Consider the following 16,598-nt stretch of genomic DNA (forward strand, 5'->3'; position numbering starts at 1 on the left):
AGACTGTGTAATCAAATGGCTTTTCAGTATCACTGTCCCATCGTTCAGAAGTTGTTTAGATGCATGTTCCTTATTTAGGATTCAAGATTCAGTTTAGATATCATCATGTCATCACAGCACTGTATTAAAAGAATAACTGATGTAGTCCCTTTCTGCAACTCACAAAAAGACAAATTTTTTAAATAACAAAAAAAACAAGTAACAAAAATAAAACTAATTTACAGTCATGTTGAGGATCATTTTAGTAATCTCACATTCAGTCCCATTCATATGGTGTGTATGGAAACTTTAGCTTTACTTTTTTTCAGTTGCAGCTCTGGTGGGAGAAAGTAAAGTACAAATATAAAAACATCATTCAAACCGCTGAATAGACTTACTGCAAATCTTTCAAGGTCAACACTCCACAAAGGCATATAGAACAATTAAATGGCTTTAAAATTGCTTCGAGTTTGAAAAACTTTTACTTTCCCCTCTTGCCATCTGTGCACAGAGCTCCATGGGATGCTGATGCTAATTTCCAAGAGAACTGATGCACAGTAATCAGTCTATTGATATGCATGCGTCCACTTACAATATTACAATTTGTACAGTTGTGAAAAAAGTTTACATACATTTGTAAAGACTTGTAAAGAATTTCCAGTGACTCCTTCAACTCTTCATTTTCTACAGTGGAATGAATGAAACACATGCATCTTTGTCCCAAATATCAATCATGCGTGCTGCTTCTTTCATAGATTTGTTATAGGACTTATGGAAATGTAACAAAATCTGATAGGTCAAAAATATATTCACAGTAACTTCAATCATTATTTTTGGTGATGTATAATGTAATAATCAAATTTTCTAAATAGCATGACCTCTTACCTTCTTGTGAGTGATCAAAATTGACTACAGCTGGTGACTCCTCTGAAGCAATTTAAATATTTGATATTTGATAAAATCATTAGACAGAGCCACAAACACTGCAGTAAGAACGTCTGAGGACCTCAGCAAAGATCTGGAAAAGCAAATCATTGACTTGAACAAGTCAAGAACTTGGAGCCATTTCAAAGATGTTTCAGATCCCAAAATCAACTTTGCAAACATTCTTTTGTAATTATTAAGCACATTGCACAATTGTGTCACTGCCACGATTAACAAGAAAACACAAGCTGTCACCTGCTGCTGACAGACAATCTGTCAGGATGGCCAAAAGTCAAGCAAGAATCAGCAAAAAGCAGATCTGCAATGAATTAGAAGTTGCTGGAACATAGGCGTCAGTGCCCACAGTGTTTTACATTGCCATGAGCTGAGAGTGAACAAGGAAGTCTGTCCTCTAGAAGTGGCACCCTATGGCTCGACTAAAGTTTGCTGCTGATCATATGGACCAAGAAAGTCTTTCTGGAGGAATGTTCTGTGATCAGATGAAACAAAAATTGCTCTATTGGGCCACAATGACCAGAAATATGTTTCGAAGAGAGAAGGTGAGGCCCTTTAACCTAAGAACACCAAACCTACCGTCAAGCATGGTGGTGGTAGTATTATGCTCTGGGCTGTTTTGCTGCCAATGGAACAGGTGCTTTATACAAATTAAATTGAATAATGAAGAAAGAGGATTGCCTCCACATTCTACCTTAAATCATCCGCCAGAAAGTTGCTGTCAGACACAGTTGGGTGTTTTAACAAGACACACATCAAAAGCTGTAAAAAAACTGCTAAATCAAGCTAGAATTAGGCTTCTAGACTGGCCTCCTCAAAAGTCCTGACTCTGTGAACTGTGATGAAGAAACAAGTCTGTGTCAGAAAGCCAAAAAATTTAGTTGAACTGCACCAGTTCTTTCAATGAGTCGTCAAAGACACAGCCAGAAGCTTGTGGACAGCTATGATAAGCGCAGAGTTGAGGTGAAAATGACAAAAGGACATTTTAACCAATATTGGAATTGTTGTATGTATATTTTTATACCAGCAGATTTTGTCATATCTCCAGAAGACCTGTGATACAGCTATGAAAGAACCACAACACATGATTGTATTCAGTCACAAAAGATACAGGCGTTTTAATCATTCCATAATTGAAAAGAAACAGCTGTCAGAGTCAATGGAAACTCAAGAATGCCATTATATTCATAGTTTTTACATGTGTATGTAAACTCTCGTTCATGACTGTGTGTGTTTTGAAGGCGCAAGTACAAGGTATATACGATATAAGTACAAGTAGCAAACATTAGCAATAATGTTAGAACTGAAACCACATAGTGAAGTCCTCAGATTTTAACTGGCAAAGATCAGTCAGTACTTTTAGCTTGGTATTAGTAAAATAGAATGAGTTTGTAAAGTTAGTTTTCATTTTTATTGAGTAAGTTAGTATTATTAGTTAGTAAGTTAATATTTACAACGCTACTACACATTGTATGGTTGGCAGTTATCTAACTAACTGATCAATGATTTTGATCTTTTTCATCTTTTACACACCTACCTTACAGTGGGTGTGTAATGCTGTACATAGCAATTGTTAGAAAACTCTTCCTCGACTTGCAAAGAATTTTTTCTGACATTAAACTTTGCAGGATGTTTGTCTTGTATGTGAGTTAAAGCTTTCTGTTGACTTGATGTTAAGAGAACCTGATCTGCTTCACTGTCTGGTCACTGCGCCCGGTCTTATGTAGTGGCAATGAATGCTGTTTGCATGATAAGTTGCTTCTTGCGCCTCATGTTGTTTGTTTGGTGGTCATGGTCCTAAAAACATGCAGTTTTGTTCTGTTCACCTTGTATATGGCTGAGATAACAATAAAGATGAAGTTGAGAAAATTCGAACATGAATGTGTTTCAATGATAATGGTATAAGTGAAGATGAACATAAAAATAAAGTTGCAAAGCACAGAGAAAACAGTTTGAGCTAAAGTGCATATTATGGCAAACTTTGTTGCAGATTCCGAGAAAAGATCAATGTATTTGTCTTGGTGCACCAACAAAATAAACACTTGGTGACAAATTGAGGCTACAATGACCTTTAAAGAGGTTTTTGTGACCCTGATGTTGGACTTGTCAACAACCACTTTAATGTCAAACTGTCAGCCAACACACTGACCTGACCCAGTAAGTTTCATTCCCTAGTACCACCCATAAAACTGAGCTTGTTTGCTAAAAAGATAAAATGTTCTATCTGAATGGTGTAAAAAAAACATTATGTAAATCACCCTGAAGCTTTTAAGTGGCTGTTGAAAGCTGGTAAACCTTGATTGGTGGTTCTTTGGCCTCAGAGGTGGGGGTTTTCAAATGTCGGGCCTGGTCACATATGCATATATAGTAGCAACACAGATAGCGTACACTTGGGGACTTTCCAGGTCAGACGGCTGTGAAACTATGGCTAAGTTCTTGGGTGCCACCTCTTTAGTGGCGTTAGCTCTGCTGGGCTGCCTAGTTGGGACAGAAGTAGAAGCTCAGGGCTCTCCATGGATGACACCCTATAAGAAACCACTGTCTCAGCCTCCTCAGAACAGTCAGGACCCTCAAGGACACTTCCCACCTCCTCAGGGGCTTTCACCAAACTATCAGACACCAAATCTCCCACCTCCACAACAATGGAATCCACCAAGCCATCAGCATCCAAACCCCCCTCCTCCTCAACAATGGAATCCACCAAGCCCTCAGTATCCAAACCCCCCTCCTCCTCAACAATGGAATCCACCAAGCCCTCAGTATCCAAACCCCCCTCCTCCCCAACAATGGAATCCACCAAGCCCTCAGCACCCAAACCCCCCTCCTCCACAACAATGGAATCCACCAAGCCCTCAGCACCCAAACCCCCCTTCTTATCACAGGAATCCTCCATATCCTCAAGCACCAAAGCCCCCACATCATCAAAAAGGTCCTCAACTTCCTAAAGACGATCAGGCTCCCCAGAGTCCACAGATTCCTAAACAACAGCAATCTGTAACACCGCAGAAGCCTCATGTTTCCTCACCAACAAAACCACAGCATCCTGCCCTTCGGAACTGTGACGTGGATTTAAGTGTGAGAATACCATGTGGACCTCCTATTGTCACTGATACTGAATGTGAATCCTTAAACTGCTGCTTCGAGGGCAACAAGTGCTACTTTGGAAAGGCAGGTGAGTTTTTTAAAGGTTGCTGGGCTCTTTAAGACAAGAGACTCACTTTTTTTTCTATATCAGCTGATTAACATTGCAGTGACGCTAACAAAAAACTCCACTACTGTGGTAAAATGGTGTTGCTTACAATAGGTCAACAATATGTTATCTTTTAAGTCATCAATGCCTGTTGTTGCTCCACCAGTAACTGTCGGGTGCACCAAGGACGGCTTATTCCTTGTTGTAGCAGCCAAAGATGCCACTCAACCCAACATTGATCTCGAGGCAATTTCACTATTGGGAGGAGGTCAAGGCTGCACACATGTTGACTCCAATTCACAGTTTGCTATCTACCAGTTTCCTGTTACTGCCTGTGGCTCCCTCGTCAAGGTAAGATCTTGATTTTCTCTGCTTTTTAACCAACAAGGCAAATGTTGAAGTATTGCTACCCCAGTTGTCATTTTTCTGTTTTATAGGAGGAGCCTGGTGTTATCATCTACGAGAACAGGCTAACATCCGCTTATGAAGTGGGAGTTGGGCCTCGTGGAGCCATAACCAGAGATAGCCAATATGAGTAGGTGATCAGTTTTGAAGTGTTACAGTATTGAAATAAAGGTTCTGACCAAGCAACACAATGCCCGGTCTTTTTTCCAGTTTGCTCTTCCAGTGTAGGTACATCGGCACCTCTGTTGAAACTCTGGTTGTAGAAGTTCTACCATTGCAGAATCCTCCTCTACCAGTTGCTGCTCAGGGACCCATCAGTGTACAGTTGAGACTGGCCAATGGGCAATGCTCCTCAAAGGGTTGTAATGAAGGTACGTGTGTCAGCCTGGCAGAGTCGCTTTGCTTGTAGATTCCTTCACAATAATGACTGGTATCTCTGCTCTCACAGTGGATGTGGCCTATAGCTCTTTCTATTCGGAGGCAGACTATCCTGTGAGAAAAGTACTGAGGGATCCTGTGTACGTGGACGTTCAGCTCCTTGGAAAGACAGATCCACTCCTTGTTCTAACTCTTGGTCGCTGCTGGGCAACCACGAGCCCCGAACCTCACAGCCTGCCCCAGTGGGACATTCTGATAGACGGGTAACTAAAAGACCAGTTTACATTGTCTTTTTTCTGGTGACATGTTGGGTCTTTGTGAACAATGTCCATTACTGTCAGGTGTGGTCACTGGGAAAACTAATTATAATCTGGAGTCAGACTGATGCAACATTTTTGATGATAACACTGAATCTGCATTTGATTGAAAAAAAAAGATCAATAAATTTTTCTACAAAAAAATCCTTAATTCTGATTGCAAATTTTGTATTGTTTTACAGAGTATTTACCTGTAAATAAACTTCAGTTCTCAGTAGTGAACATACAATGCAACAGTGACCTTGTTTCCAACTGATCTCACACGTCACATCTGTATTGCAATTAGTTGTTAGTTATAAGCCAACATATTTACTGAAGCAAACTGAAATGCGACCAGACAAAGATACCGGCTATGTTCATGTATAGTAAGTATCTAAATTCCTGTGTCACTTAAACTGCTCTCCATCCAGATGTCCATACAGGGATGATCGCTACTTGTCTTCACTGGTTGGAGTAGATGAGTCCTCTGGTCTGGAATTCCCAAATTACCACAAACGTTTCATTTTCAAAATGTTTACCTTTGTGAACCCCAGCTCAATGGAACCCCTGAGAGAACTGGTAACGAATATACGTATAATAATTGATATTGAACTTCTGCAATACAATATGGTTGTATTTTTCTTCCAACACTGTTTTCCTTGTTCAGGTGTACATTCACTGTAGTACAGCGGTGTGCTACGCTGATTCGGTCACCAGATGTCAACGAGCGTGTCTCTACAGGAGAAGTAAGAGATGAATTTATAATCTATAAAATCTGAAGTAAATATGTCCTCAATCTGACTGTGTTGTTGTCTGTTTGTCTGCAGGGAGAGATACCGCAGCTGTGAGCCAGGAGAAGAGTGAACCAAAGGTTGTGGTTTCTTCTGGACCGGTGGCCATGGTGTCTCCACAGCAGTGAACAGCACCAGACTCAGTTTTAGAAAAACATTTGGAACATGTTCAGTTACTAGTGGAATGAACTGAAAATGTCAAACTGTTATGTATCACCAAAAAAAAAACTCTAAGTGTGCTGCAGGACGAATCAAATGCATCTGATCAGAATCTTGTATTCCGATTTATATTAAAGAAGAATTGGCTCAGACATGCTGTAAATATTATATATACACCTTTTGTTGTTTATCAATGACATTTTAAAAACAGGAACCACCAAAACTGACTCTCCTAAAATGTAACAAAACACAACAAAATCTCAGAATTAAGTTGTTAGAAATCATACCAGCAATAAATGAAATCTGAATATTTTAGAATAAAGTTTTACCTTGTGTGGGGGTGTCAGACAGTTCAATTGATTAACTCTTCCATTTAAAAGTCAAGCAACAGTAACAAAAAGAACTGCATGGAAATGTCCTGTTATTGTAAAATTTCAAAAAGCAATGAGATCCTGATATTTGCAGCAAATTACTAAAAACCTGGTACTTGAAGGATGAAGTTGTTCTAAATAAAAAACTATTCAAACCTCTACAGAACTTTGTGGATATTTACAAATAAGCAGAATAATTTGAGTGTCCCAGTGATTCAAGACTATTAGTAAGCAGCTATTTTTACACGTACATATATTAAAACTAAAAACCGAGAAAATACAGAACAAGGAAAACTTCCAGTTGTTTTATTTATACAAGTTCAGAATATATCACCATGTGTCGATAATGTTCAAAACATTCTGACATGAGACACTGGTAAAGGCAAAAGCTTTGCAACCTTACTGCTGCATGATACAAAGCAGAGTAACAAAAGATTTTTTTTTAATTTATTTAAATGCATTTTTTTACAGGTTTTCATCTTTAAAATGTACTTGACCCTTGAAATTCAGAATGCAAATGTCAAGAAATCCAGCCATCAGATTCCTGGTGTGCAACAGTAAACATGGTGTCTCTTAACAGATGAACTTAAAGAAACACTGACTGAGACGTTAGCTTTCTTGCTGTTGTGCGGAGCATAATTTTGAAGCTTCTGAAAGTGTTTTAGGTTTTTTTTTTTCAAGGAAACATGTTCAAATACTTACACAAAATAAGCAGAAACTGCAAAATTAGAGAAGAAGTAAATTGCAGTTCATATGCTTTCATAGTCTGGCACAATATGTACTGTACTAAGTCGGAATCTGCATCAAAAGCTGGATCTGCCTTCCACTGAGCTGGAATATAACCACCAGAGGGTGATAAGAAGTCAGAAGAAAACAAAATGTCACAGGAACTCAACAGTAGATATCAACAGCTGGAAAGTAATTAAGATGTTAATCTGGACTGTTGATATCCTGAAATCATACTGTGAGCATTCCCAGATCAATTTAACAGCAAAATATTTCAAATCTCCAAGAAACACCTCATTGTCAGTTATAGACCATCACTGATTGTCTTGCAAGTGACATTTAATTTCTGCTACTGTGCTGTTTGCCTCTAATGCTGAAGTTAACTAATGCAAAAGACAACAATGTACAGTGAAAACAGCGTTGTGGCTTACTAACAAAGTAATATGAATATTTCATTTGAGAAATTTCAGGCACAGGTGGAAACAGTCTGGTGTGATTTGCTTTAACAACAGAGAAGGAGTCTTTGTTATGTTGTTGCTTTAGAAATCTTTGCCACATTATTGTATGAACGTGTGTTTACCAACAAATCACATAACAAAAAAAAAAGAAAAAAAAGCACAGAACCAACACCAAAACGTGCACACTGAACTTTGAGTCCTCTCTTGCTCTTTTCCTGCTCACATATGCTAAAACAAGCAAATGCAGTGCGAGCCATTCAACTCAGCTGTGTGTTCACTCTCTCCTCTCTGCTCAGTCAGACTTGTCCTTCTTTTTGCTTCCCCCTATGGGGACTTTGCTAACCACTGCAGAGCCGACGGCAGTCACTCCTCCAGCCACGGCGCACACGCCCCCTTTAACCAGCCCGATTCCCGCTGCAGGCACGGCGGCTACAGAAGTGACTGCAGTCTTGGTGAGGTCCAGACTCTTTCCCCCTATCCAGGTCACGCCGCCCACCGTCGCTCCCAAAGCTCCCTTGGTGGCACCGTACAAGCCCCCCGCCAGCCTGCCAAGCATGCCCGGCTGTGTCTCTGGGTGGTCCTTGTTGTTATCTGATTTAAAACGAGCAAAGCGATATTTAAACGTTCAAGATGTTGATGCCAAACAGGAACACAGAGCCAAAAATGAGTCAAAAAGGAACAACATTCCCTTTACATTATCATTTTAATTATATATAGATCATTAATTTTACATTTTTTATTACTTAATATTGCTTTGTTAAAATACGTTTTCATTTAGACATGAGTTTTTTTTTCTTTCAAAAAGACAAAATTAACTTACCATGATTCAATTTTAAGTTGAAAAATAAGAGAAAACTTCAAAAGACAGTGCTCTTTAAGAAGATAAAACTTAAGAAGATATTACCACAGGAATGAGGGACTGTATTTTTCTTACTGCAAATGCACCGCCTTGTAATAAAATATACTAATTCACTAAATAGAGCTCAAAAGTAAGAAAATGTATTTACAGTAAGCCATCATTTTGGTATCTACAGACAGTAACATTCTTCAGTAACAAAACTATTAACCATTTGTGCATAGTTTTAACTTGAGCAAACAGAGCATGTACATGATTTCACCGTTTTACTACAGACACAAGTGGATCCTTCATGTATTTAAGAACCAGTCATTAAGCTGGAGAAATTACAGATAACATTCATAGATTCACATAGCAAGATTCTCAAGAATACTGTTCAAAAGGCAATAGTTTGAATCACGATGCTAGGGAGAAAACAATACGAATCATTCAGCAGGTACTTTCTATAGGCACCCTGCGTATGTATATATGAAATATTACTCCAGCCATTATTGTGTTATCAAATCTGTTTTCCTGTAGACCAAATACATGACAAATCAACTTACTGTTCCGCCTCTTCAAACATACGGCTTCTTTACAGCAGGGTTGAACAACAATCAATTTCAAATTGAAATAGCGATTTGGAACAATGCAATTAGCATCGGCTGCAATTTAATTATATACGTATGTAGTGTGGCAAGACAAAAGGTCAACCTGTCATGTCAGTGTTTCTATAAACTCATTCTTTTTTCCTTGTGTGACAGTCATGCTTCTGACTACATCTCACATGGTAATGCTCCATTGCATGTCTTACATCTGTTGTGCAGTGAAGACTGGCTTCATTAAATTGGATTATACTGGAAATAAAATGAGAAACACAGTGTCTGTCAGAAAATCTGGAATTAGATATTTTCTCCAAATCATCTAGTTCCATTTCACAGGCCTTGATAGATTAATTTCAAGTAGAGACAGTGCACGTTAGAAAACAATACTTCTACAATGTCACCCGTGATAATAATGTTGCCATATATGCCTTCCTGAGAGAATGGCCACAAGTCTAAGTCACACTCCGTGCCATAGGTATTTTTATGCAGCAGAATTTTGTGTGTGGCAGTGCCCCATATTGATTTTTCCATAGAAATGATGTTAAAGTAGGGGATGTTTAAAAAGAGTCTTAGCGCTGGTCAGGCCATGAGAGAATTCGGATGCTTCTCCTCCTGTTTTTATTTCAATGTTGTGGCCTTGGACAGTACTTGCCTGTAAATACTTAAGTTGTTTGTCGTAACTTTTTCTCTTGTGTGTTTATGTATTGATTATGTTCTGATTTCAATTTGTTCTTGTTACAGTTTTACGTTTGAAAATAAAGTTATCTTCAATAACAAGAAAAGTTATGCCTTGGGTTTGAGGAATCACACATTAGCTAGCTGTCTACCATTGAAACCAGAAGACTCATCGGGAGGACAGTATATCTCTAATGAGGCATGGTGTAGTTTCACCTAATTATTTGTGGGGCATATTTTCCTTTCTTCCTCCCTGAAACTCTGCTCTCAAGAGAGACTTGATAAGGTGTCCTCTACACACCAATGTCAAGCTGGAAAAGGGATTTTGGGCCAACTTAACCCTCACTTCACCCCTTCAAAGAATTGGAGGAGAAATATCTGAGACTTTGGTGTGAACCGATGTTGGGCCTGATTATCTGGTAATATGAAGTGTTAACAGATTCGCTCTTAAACCTCCCAAAATTCTGGCAGACTAATGCGGCCACGGCTACAATTATTGTGCTACAGACAAACAACAGTACCATTCTAGACCTTGATGCTAATGTTAGCTACAGATATTAAAACTAAGGTTGAAATCTGACCTCCAGTTCTTTCTAGGAATAAACATCTCATGATGAGTGCATCTTCTGAAACATTTTCTCATCCAGACTCGGCCCTCTGCTTTTACTTTCTTCTCACTGAAAAGTAGTATTTGTGTTGCGGCAAGTTACTGCACCCCAGTCGTCATGTTGTTTACATCCATGAGATCATGTGAGGTGGCAAACCGCTCTCTGACAACTCCCTCTGGCACAATAATCCTAATAATAGCTTGTAGTATGTGAAGCACCGTTATTTTCAAATCTCGCGCAGAAGTTTCTCCATAAAATCTGTTACGATTAGGAAAAGAATAAGCAGTAAATGTGAATATAAGTAGTGACATATCAAATCAACTACTTGTTTCAGTATGACATTATCACAATGTTTCATTGTTTTTCTTTGTTACATTAGTTTAGCTGGAGATAGTTTTACACAGACACAGCCAAACTCCCCAAAAGAACTACTCAGCAGAATGACTCATGTGAAGTGGCTCATACTAACGACCACCATTAGCATACGAGGGCTCGGTGAAACTCGCATTTCAACGACCCCCTTTGTCACTCCCTGGCTCCCAACGACCATCATTGAGGAGCCAGGTGGGCCTTGGCAATGGTCGTCGGAATGTGAATAACACTGACCACACCTCACAGAGGGTATAAGCTGAGGCAACATCAACCACCACCAGAACTGAAGAAGCCTCTTGGATGAGAGGTGAAACGTCTTCAAGGAACCTTCTGAAAGTCCAGTTGGATTGATTTAAACAACTTTGGATAACCATGACCTGGATGAATGAGAAACTACACAGACACACAGCCAAACATGTAATAGCCAAGGGACCAGGGGTTACATCCGTCTCAAAGTATGAAAAATGGAGATTTGCCTCTCTAAATGTGCCTTCAAAAATAGCACATTTATGTTCCTCAAACTTCCAACTGAGTTCAAAACACTCAGAACTACTGCTTTATGTTGGTGTTCGTGTCAATCAGCAACACTGACAGCATGTTTTTGGTCAATCTGTATCCTCCATGCACAGTTTACCACTCAAAGGTCTACTGCACAGGTAAAACGGTCCATGTAAATCATCCATGAAGCCTTGTAAAACATTTTTAATGAAAGGCCAAAGGATGATCTGACTTTCATCAGAGTTTATAAGGATTTGCTTTCACCCTGTTAATTCCCATTTTAGAGCTGTGAAGTATCCAGGTCACCTATCTACCTGTCGTATTTTTGGTATGAACACACACAGTCTTTTATCACCCTCTGTCCTGCGTGTGTTCTGTCTTAATACCTAAAATACAGAGAATACCTCGTGTTCATACACAGACTGTATGTCGGGAGTATGCACATTTAGTTCACTTTCTGGCTCAAACCTGCTTCAATCGATTCTTTAATTAAAAAGTAATTTATGTATTTCTTTCCCCGAAACAGTTGAAGTAATCTGAAGTATTTGTAACCCTAGTTAGGAATTACTGTGTGTAAATATGAAAAACAAGACACGGTCTCATTTTTGAGAACCATAGGATGTGACTTGCGTGTCACCTACCAAATCATCTGAACATTTTGTCATTTCACACTGCACATTTACACATAAAAAGAGCTATAATGTGTCAAAACTGCAGTCTGGCAAAGAGCATAACTGTCATTGTTAAAATACTTTTGGTAAAGACATTACACAATTCTGCCTCTTGGCAACACTAACCTACTGAATCTGCATTTAAAAAAAAACAAATTCTAGTGCAATTATAGTAGCTTATGAATCTAGTTTCCATCAAATTTGTCCCACATACTGTTTCTTTAAACACTATGCTGATGTGATGATGATTGCTGATGTGAGATTTGGAAGATATTGTGGTGAACAAACTATCAGAGGACATTTACAACTGAATTTACCTGTAGCGACTGGCTCATCGTTGAGGTATGCAGGCACGTCCTCAGGCACCTGCTCTGCCTGACTCATCTCTCTGAGAAAATAAACAATACAATTACCAAAATGACACATGGGTAACACAGATATGCAGTGTAGGGACCTACATTAGATGAGATTCTAGCAATAATGCTGACATCCAAACTTTGTTCTGTCTGGCATACTTGAAGTATTTCTGTTATGCTGTGAACTGTGGGGGAAGACCCAAGTCTGTGCTTGTTGTAGCACAGTTTTTTTGTTTACTTATGCTGTGTAATGTTGAGAGGGCAAAAGAAGACACAAGTTCCTGGATTATCCTGTAAAAGTGACATACTTAGGTAATTTACAGTGAAGAACACTGTGCCACCAAGTAATCACACTTGCTGCATATATGCGATTAAAAACCTCTTTCAAACTGACAAAATTGCTTGAAATGAGTGAGCCTACAAAGACAGCTGTAGCTGAATGTCAGTGTGAGGAATGGGGCTAATTTAGGCACCAACGTGTAAAGAAAATAAAGGAGCTTGCTTTGGGTGTGCTGCTAAAACAAGGCAGACCTGTTCAGTCTACCACAGGGCTGAACAGGTCAAAACGTAAAAGGCAAGGAGATGAACTCTAGAACTTAGAACAGCTGATGCTGGAAAAGCCTGGCAGCATTAACAGCCTCTATCTTGTAGATTTGGTGGAACAAAAACATCCAAGCAGTTTAAACTTAATCTGAAATTGTGTTTTTTCAAGGGGGGGGGTTTAAAGTTAAGACTTGTTTGCATAACTGTAGACACTGAGGATATAATGGAGTCATGGAAAAGTTATGAAATGTGCGAAGACGACAGCATTATTTAATCATGGCGTTTCTAAGATGGAAATAAGGGAGAAATTTAAGCTAAACAAAAACATGACACCGTGTTAGCTTCGAATAGCATATTAATAATGGTAGTTGGCTAACGTAGCTAAAACTTATGATAGGTAGCTTACCTACACCATTGTTTCGAGGACGTTAAGTTTAATTTGAGCAACTGTTAACGCACACAACAGACAGCCGCGGATGCTCGATTGCAAGTTGTTGAATTTCCGTCCATTTTTATCGTAAATATGTGACTTTTTAAGCGAGTAATGGTGATAATAAGGAACGCTTCACGGAGCTGAACGCTATTTTGTAGAATCTTCCAGCTCGAGCGTGACGTTGCTCCACTTTCAACAGCTTTTTCCCACCGCTAATGGTGGACGGGGGTCGGCGTTTCCTCCAAACTACCCGTCCTGCCGAAGCTAAACCTCGAAAGAGAAGCTGTTTTTTTTTTTTAAAAGATAACACAGCTCAGTTTTTTCCTCTCTCTCCCAAAAGTGACGCTCGTAGTTTGTGCAGAAGTTTTCACGGCTGACTACACAAACCGGACCCGAAGCGGCTAATTCAGCACTTACCTTGTTTTAACGTTAGCTAGCAAACTGGTCCAATGTAGTGGAGGCTGTGTTCGGGGCTTGTGAACTAACTGACCGCGGTGTTTTTTCGGATTTCACAGCCTGTAACGAGTGAAGCTGGTGATGGTTGAGGCTGGCTTGTGTTTGTGTCTGTCTGACTGATTGTTTTTTAGGGGGGAGGACCTCAGTCTCCACCCATAAAGACTCAGAGGTACACACTGTCCGCGGGCTGCTGGAGCTCCAGCTGCTAAAAACAAGCATTCAAACATATTATGTGCTGTTTGCGATTAAAACGTGACTTTAAAATACTTCAATTCGCTCTTTATTCGCACGAAATTAAATCATTCTACATATACTATAAATAGTCATTTTTTAGATACTCTCAACGTGTGTTTACTGACAGTTTTGCAGTGAGGCATTGAAACATAAACAATGGCTCAAGGTTGCCAGAAGGCATCGTGACGTAATAACGCCGAGATGATCTTTTATTGTTTTTACGTTTTCGTGATGGACACGGAGCGCAGATTATCATTCAGTGTTTGGGTGCCACGTTCAGAAATACATCAAAAAGCTGTAGTGATGCCTGACGAAGCCGATGAAAGGACAAGATGAGGGTTCAGTTGAGGATGCAGAGAGGGGGACCCTTGTCTTTGGCGGGAGAGGAGTCGGATCCAAACAGCCACAGACCACCTCCTCCCCGCAACGTGGAAGTGACGGCCAGGCCTCACATCCTCACTCCAAGATCGTCTCCTTTCAGCAGATGAGTCACATCATACTTAAAAAAAAAAAAAAACTAATACCCCTCCTGTACAATCATGAGAATGAATTCATTGACATTTTTAGCACCTTTTCCACATCTCCTGGATTCTGGTGAAATATAATGCACCACATTGTTCCTTTTCTGCATTAGTTTAATGTGAAAATGTCCTTAAGTTCTGTAAAGGACCAGATGTAGTTAGAGCACCAGGTCAGGGTTGAAAATAAAATGAAATATAAAGGCAGTGAGATTCTCAGTGAAGCACTTTTCATGCAAATAGAGTGTAACAAACTTTTTCACAGAACAAAATTTATGAAAAATAAAACAAAAATAAATAAATAAAACAAATAAAAAAAACCAAATAATTAAAAATAAATAAATAAATAAATAAATAAATAAATAAATAAATAAATAAAAACATTTTATGTAAGTACAAAATAAATAATATTTATATTAATAAAATAATTTAAATAAAGCAAAGGGCTATGAGCTACAATCGAACCCAGGATGCTGCATCGGGGATTATAGCCTCTTCATGGGTTGCCCGCTCAACTTATCTGGGCTCCCATAAATAAGTACTGTTAATACTGCAGCGCTGCACAGTGGATTGGTGGTTAGCGCTGTTGCCTTGCAGCTAGAAGATCCCCAGTTAGCATCCCTGCCTTCCTGGGATCTTTCTGCATGGAGTTTGCATGTTCTCCCTGTGCATGCGTGGGTTTTCTCCGGGTTTCCATGGCTTCCTCCCACAGTCCAAAAACATGCTGAGGTTAATTGGTAACTCTAAATTGTCCGTAGGTGTGAATGAGAGTGTGATTGTTTGTCTCTATATGCAGCCCTGTGATAGACTGTTACCTGTCCAGGTGTCCCCTGTCTTCACCCTCAGTCAGCTGGGATAGACTCCAGCCCCCCATGACCTTAATGAGGATTAAGCGGTGTATAGATGATAGATGGATGGATGGTGATACTGCACAGATTCTTCCATAAGTGGGAATTCAGATATTGCACAGATCCCTCTCATGATCTAATGTAAATCAACTTTTTTAAAATTTAATATTTTCTCCGCTGAGTTAACTGATATAGACATTTGCTCTTCTCTCCTCTTTTGTGGCTTTTGTTTGGTAACATAACCTTTTCAAGTGAGTATGTGACACCAATTTATTTTTTTTATTAAACCAGTTAGAGAATTAGACTTTATGATAGCATCTAAATAGTTATGGAAAAAAAAGAAATGAAAAAGTGATTAAACATCTCAATTAAAAGAACTGGAGTTCTCTGTCAGTGTGATGTTCTGTGTTTACGAACCAATTTTTTAAATATTACATAGTGTTTCACAAATTTTTCTCAGAAAAAAGTCACAATATTGGACTTCCTCCACCTCCTTTTCCCTCCAGGCGTCTCTATGGTCATCATGCATGAGCATCGCACCAGTGGAGGATTAGACAATAAATCCAAGCCCACATTAAAAGTGGTAAGGTTTTACAATGACCTTACCACAATCTCAACTTACACCCCATTGAGAACCCGTGGACCATGATAGAGAAACAAGTCTGTGTCAGAAAGCCAGCAAATTTAGTGGAACTGCACTAATTCTGTCAAGCGGAGTAGTCAAAGATACAACCAGAAGCTTTAGGACGGCTAACAAAAGCACCTAAGTGAGGTGAAAATAACCAATAGACATTTAGTCATGTATTAGCATTACTGTATGTATATTTCTGAGCCAGCAGATTATGTCATATTTTGGAAGATCTATAATAAATTCATGAAAGAACAAAAATGCATGATTGTTTTTTGTGACAAAGACGTATGTGCTTTAATCGTTTGTGTTGTTTGGTTGTTAATACCTGTACCTGATTAATACCTGTACCTGAAATGTTTAAAATATTAAATCATCTTAAAGCTGTTGTGTTTGTCGATCCAGCCACACATTTGTTATGTACACCTGAGTGACTGGAGTGTATGACAGCTAATGGTGCAGAGGAAACACTGCGTCTACACAGTTCACCAGTCTTTAATATTGATTTAAATCTGAAAGATAAAAACTTACTAAAGCAAACATGACTGAGGCAACCTACTTTCAGGTGTTAGTATAAGGGAGCAAAATAATATCTGGATCAATATATAATTGCGGGACTTTTTGTA

At 39.1% G+C, this 16,598-nt stretch overlaps 2 protein-coding genes across 2 annotated transcripts; one reads left to right on the forward strand and one right to left on the reverse strand.

The window, feature by feature from the left end:
* The first annotated feature begins 3,342 nt into the window (after positions 1 to 3,342).
* LOC111586634 (zona pellucida sperm-binding protein 4-like) lies at positions 3,343 to 6,636 on the forward strand. Its single transcript, XM_023296394.3, has 8 exons — positions 3,343 to 4,090; positions 4,275 to 4,459; positions 4,546 to 4,643; positions 4,724 to 4,884; positions 4,962 to 5,154; positions 5,619 to 5,766; positions 5,855 to 5,933; positions 6,015 to 6,636. Exons 1-8 carry the CDS (start codon positions 3,343 to 3,345, stop codon positions 6,104 to 6,106), a joined length of 1,704 nt encoding a protein of 567 aa, XP_023152162.3. The 3' UTR covers positions 6,107 to 6,636.
* Positions 6,637 to 6,797: 161 nt separating this feature from the next.
* Positions 6,798 to 13,866, reverse strand: tmem263 (transmembrane protein 263). The gene is made up of 3 exons (XM_023296395.3): positions 13,706 to 13,866; positions 12,274 to 12,344; positions 6,798 to 8,283 (listed from the first exon to the last, which is right to left on the reverse strand). The coding sequence occupies exons 2-3, from the start codon at positions 12,338 to 12,340 to the stop codon at positions 7,985 to 7,987; spliced, it is 366 nt and encodes a 121-aa protein (XP_023152163.2). The 5' UTR covers positions 12,341 to 12,344; positions 13,706 to 13,866; the 3' UTR covers positions 6,798 to 7,984.
* Between the last annotated feature and the right edge of the window lie 2,732 nt (positions 13,867 to 16,598).

The sequence above is a fragment of the Amphiprion ocellaris genome, chromosome 3 (genome assembly GCF_022539595.1).
Source record: "Amphiprion ocellaris isolate individual 3 ecotype Okinawa chromosome 3, ASM2253959v1, whole genome shotgun sequence".
Taxonomy (NCBI): domain Eukaryota; kingdom Metazoa; phylum Chordata; class Actinopteri; family Pomacentridae; genus Amphiprion; species Amphiprion ocellaris.

What these genes read in the sequence shown, in the direction of transcription:
- LOC111586634 (XM_023296394.3), top strand. Translation starts at nt 3,343, where the DNA reads ATGGCTAAGTTCTTGGGTGCCACCTCTTTAGTGGCGTTAGCTCTGCTG. An exon ending in ACCAGAGATAGCCAATATGA is followed by an intron (nt 4,644 to 4,723) that starts GTAGGTGATCAG and finishes TCTTTTTTCCAG; the next exon opens with TTTGCTCTTCCAGTGTAGGT. An exon ending in CTCAAAGGGTTGTAATGAAG is followed by an intron (nt 4,885 to 4,961) that starts GTACGTGTGTCA and finishes CTGCTCTCACAG; the next exon opens with TGGATGTGGCCTATAGCTCT.
- tmem263 (XM_023296395.3), bottom strand. Translation starts at nt 12,340, where the DNA reads ATGAGTCAGGCAGAGCAGGTGCCTGAGGACGTGCCTGCATACCTCAAC. An exon ending in CGATGAGCCAGTCGCTACAG is followed by an intron (nt 8,284 to 12,273) that starts GTAAATTCAGTT and finishes GTTTTAAATCAG; the next exon opens with ATAACAACAAGGACCACCCA.